At 50.4% G+C, this 3,342-nt stretch overlaps 1 protein-coding gene across 1 annotated transcript; it reads right to left on the reverse strand.

Annotated features, from left to right (window-relative positions):
- Positions 1–1,798: 1,798 nt before the first annotated feature.
- Positions 1,799–2,706, reverse strand: LOC138914917 (uncharacterized). The gene is made up of 2 exons (XM_070219623.1): positions 1,995–2,706; positions 1,799–1,926 (listed from the first exon to the last, which is right to left on the reverse strand). Exons 1-2 carry the CDS (start codon positions 2,704–2,706, stop codon positions 1,799–1,801), a joined length of 840 nt encoding a protein of 279 aa, XP_070075724.1.
- Between the last annotated feature and the right edge of the window lie 636 nt (positions 2,707–3,342).

Consider the following 3,342-nt stretch of genomic DNA (forward strand, 5'->3'; position numbering starts at 1 on the left):
ACCTATTTAGATAGTATTTAAAGCATCCATGTCCTGTCAACAGTTGCGTTAAGTAGAAGTCCACATGTCCATGCTTCCTTCCCAGCCATCTCTGCAGTTCTGGGATAAGCTTATACGTCCAACGTCCTGTGCTACTTCGTTCCCATCTCTCTTGACACTTCGCAATGGTAAGTTCTCTGCACCTTTTCCGTAGGGGTTCAGCAGGTGCGATTTCTGTGCTGCCTGCTCGGATCTCCACTGATTCCAGTGCCAGCAGGTCGATCGGTATGATTCCCGATATTACCAATGCCGCATCATGGGATACCGTGCGGAACGCACAGCATACCCGCAAGGCATACAGCCTCTGCACGGAGTCGGCTCCTTGCATATAACTTTCCGTTTCAGTGGCTCGGGCCCATATGGGAGCAGCGTACAGCGTGTGACAACGCTAACCAGTAATCTCCGACCTGGTTGCCTCGGTCCTCGAGTATTTGCCATAATCCTCGAGATTGCGGCCGCGGTCCTACCTGCCTTGCCACTAGCGTACGCTAGATGATCTTTGAAGGTTAGCCGGTGGTCAATCATGACACCCAAGTATTTTAGGCTTGGGCGAGATTTAATTGTAGTTTCTCCAATTTTGATAGTTGCCGTCTCTACTACCTGCCTGCTACTTATCAGGACTGCTTCCGTCTTGTGCGCTGCCAAGGTGAGTCCCTTGGCGTCGAGCCATGCGCTTGCTCGTTTCCCAGCTTCGTTGCAGATCCTCTGCGCATCTGGGAGTTTTTTTGCAGAAACTACTATGGCTACGTCATCGGCAAAGCCAATGAGTCGTGCCCCTTCGGGCATCGTGATCCTAAGGATCCCATCGTACATGGCATTCCATAACAATGGGCCTAGGACTGATCCTTGTGGGACTCCCCCGCTCACCCTGTGGGTCGATTGCCCGGAATCAGTTTCGTACAGGAGCAGGCGGCCTTCGAAGTAGCTCGCTATTACTCTCTGTATATACATTGGAACATTTAGGTTTCTCAATGCATTTAGAGTATGGTCCCAGCTAGCGGAGTTGAATGCGTTTTTAACATCCAGCGTTGCCGCTATGCAGTACTGCTTTGTGCCGTACAGCCACCTTTTTCCCTCGATGGCTTTATCTGCGATTTCACACAGTTTACCGACGGCGTCAATGGTAGATAGTCCCTTCCGAAAACCGTACTGCATCTCTGAGAGGCCGTTGGTTTCGACAAGGACACCTTCTAGCCGGGAACGGATTATTCTTTCGAGAATTTTACCCACCGTATCTAGCATGCAGAGTGGCCTATATGAAGAAGGCTCCTCCGCCGGCTTGTCCCCCTTTGGTATGAGTACCAGCCGCTGTTGTTTCCAGCGACTAGGGAACACACCTTCTGTTAGGCATGCGTTATACATGTCAACATACTCCTTTGTGTTTGCCTTTATGGCAATTTTAAGGACTTTATTCGGGATGCCATCTGGTCCCGGTGCCTTGTCGTCCAGTATTGACTTCAATACCCGGCGGACTTCTTCGGCACTTGTGAGCTTTATGCTCGCCGTGTTCACGATCTGTGAGGTTCGCGCCATACTCTCTTGCTCTGGGAATAGTGTTTCCACTATCCTTTTTAGGGCGACTGGGCATGTCGGCGATGGCCTACTAAATACCCGAAGCCGTTTTGTGACGAGTTTATATGCGAAGCCCCATGGGTTGGAGTCTATTTCTTCGCATATATTGTTAAAGCACCTGCGTTTGCTTTCTTTTATGGTTTTTTCCAGGGCTCGTCTTTTTTCCCTGAAAACTAGTTGTAGTGCCTCAAAATCGGGCCTTCCTCTTGAGCGTTGGTATGCGCGTCTTGCCCTGTGGCAGTCTTTCCTGGCTTCCGCAATGGATTGGTTCCACCAGTATGCAGGTCTTCTTCCTGATGGGTTTCTTCCCTTTCTCTGCATAGATGCATCACAGGCTAGTTTGGTGTAGTCTGCGATGTGGTTTGCCCGTTCTTCATCTGAACCGCTAGTGGAGAGGTCCTCGAAGAACATCTGTACCATCTCCACGTCTAGCGTTTCTATTTTGTACCCTGCCACGGTCGTAGGAACCCGTGGTGGGCCATTTCTGGACTTTATCGTGCAGATTATTGCTGCATGGTCACTACCCATGTAGGTGTCACTAACCTCCCAGCTGGAGCCCGAGGCCAATCCAGCGCTCACAAATGTGAGGTCAATGATGGAACTGGTGCCGGCTCTAGAAAAAGTCGGTTTCGTTCCAGAGTTCAGCAGCACTAGGTCAAGTGCGGCGAAGCTCTCCAGTAGCGCCTTTCCCCTCGGATTTGTTCGGGGAGAGCCCCAGTCGGTAGCCCAGGCGTTAAAGTCCCCGGCTATTACGGCTGGGCGATTTTCCCGGGCATCTTCTGCAATCCCTTCAAGTACAGATATTGCCTGGCAAAGGCTAAGGCTTGGCGGCAGGTAACAGCCATAGAACGCTATACCATTCACATGGGCCCTAGCGAAGCAATTTCCGCTTTTTTTTCTGCTAATCTGAAGCTTCGGATTTCCGCAGCTCCATATTGCCGATTTTTTGCTATCATCTGCTAGCCATTCTCCGGAATTTTTATTCCTGTATTGCTCGCTTATGAGTGCAATGTCTACGTTTTCCTCGATGACATTTTGCTCCAGCAACAATTGGGCAACCGCACAGTGGTTTAGGTTTATTTGAAGGAACTTCATTTACCCTTGCATAGCCCTCCTGAAGTACGGGCATTTCCCACTCATTGTTGGGTGGTCGCAATCCTTCTCCTTCTTGCGTTTGCAGAGCATGCAGCAGGCCTTTGCCTTGCAGCCTCTGGCTTGGTGTTCCTTTGCGCCGCAGTTGTAGCAGCATTTTGTGCAGTCCTCTTGGATCCTGCAGTTCCCTGCTATATGGCCAAACTCCATACACTTAAAACACCTTTTAGGTGTTATCTTTGGGCGGATTCTACACGAAGTCCAGCCCAGCCTGATTTTTCCCTTCTCTATGAGCCGTCTCCCTATGTCAGGCATGACTCTAAGTGTTGCAGTTTGCGTGCCACCGTATGCCGTCCTTAGACTCATCACCGCGGATTCTGGCAGCTCCACATCGAACTGTGATTTAACCGCACATAGAATGTCCGTTTTCTCGGTGATCTCGTCTATATCCTTTACCTCGACCAGCATTGTCTCAGTCAGCGCTCTGACATCAACATTGCTGCCCAGGACCGCCTGCATTGTGTTCTGAAGCTCCGCGGTTTTTGGGTCAGATACCTTGTTTAGGAGGATTAGTAATTCCCCCTTAGCTGTGCGCCTGACAGCCTGTACGGCTTGTCCTAGCTCTTTCAGCTGCGGTTC

Source organism: Drosophila takahashii, chromosome 2L (genome assembly GCF_030179915.1).
Source record: "Drosophila takahashii strain IR98-3 E-12201 chromosome 2L, DtakHiC1v2, whole genome shotgun sequence".
Classification (NCBI taxonomy): domain Eukaryota; kingdom Metazoa; phylum Arthropoda; class Insecta; order Diptera; family Drosophilidae; genus Drosophila; species Drosophila takahashii.

Bases quoted from the DNA above. Each gene is read 5' to 3' on its own strand.
- LOC138914917 (XM_070219623.1), bottom strand. From the start codon at position 2,706: ATGAAGTTCCTTCAAATAAACCTAAACCACTGTGCGGTTGCCCAATTG. The intron at 1,927-1,994 runs GTTCAGATGAAG...GCATCTATGCAG, and splicing joins CGAGGACCTCTCCACTAGCG to AGAAAGGGAAGAAACCCATC.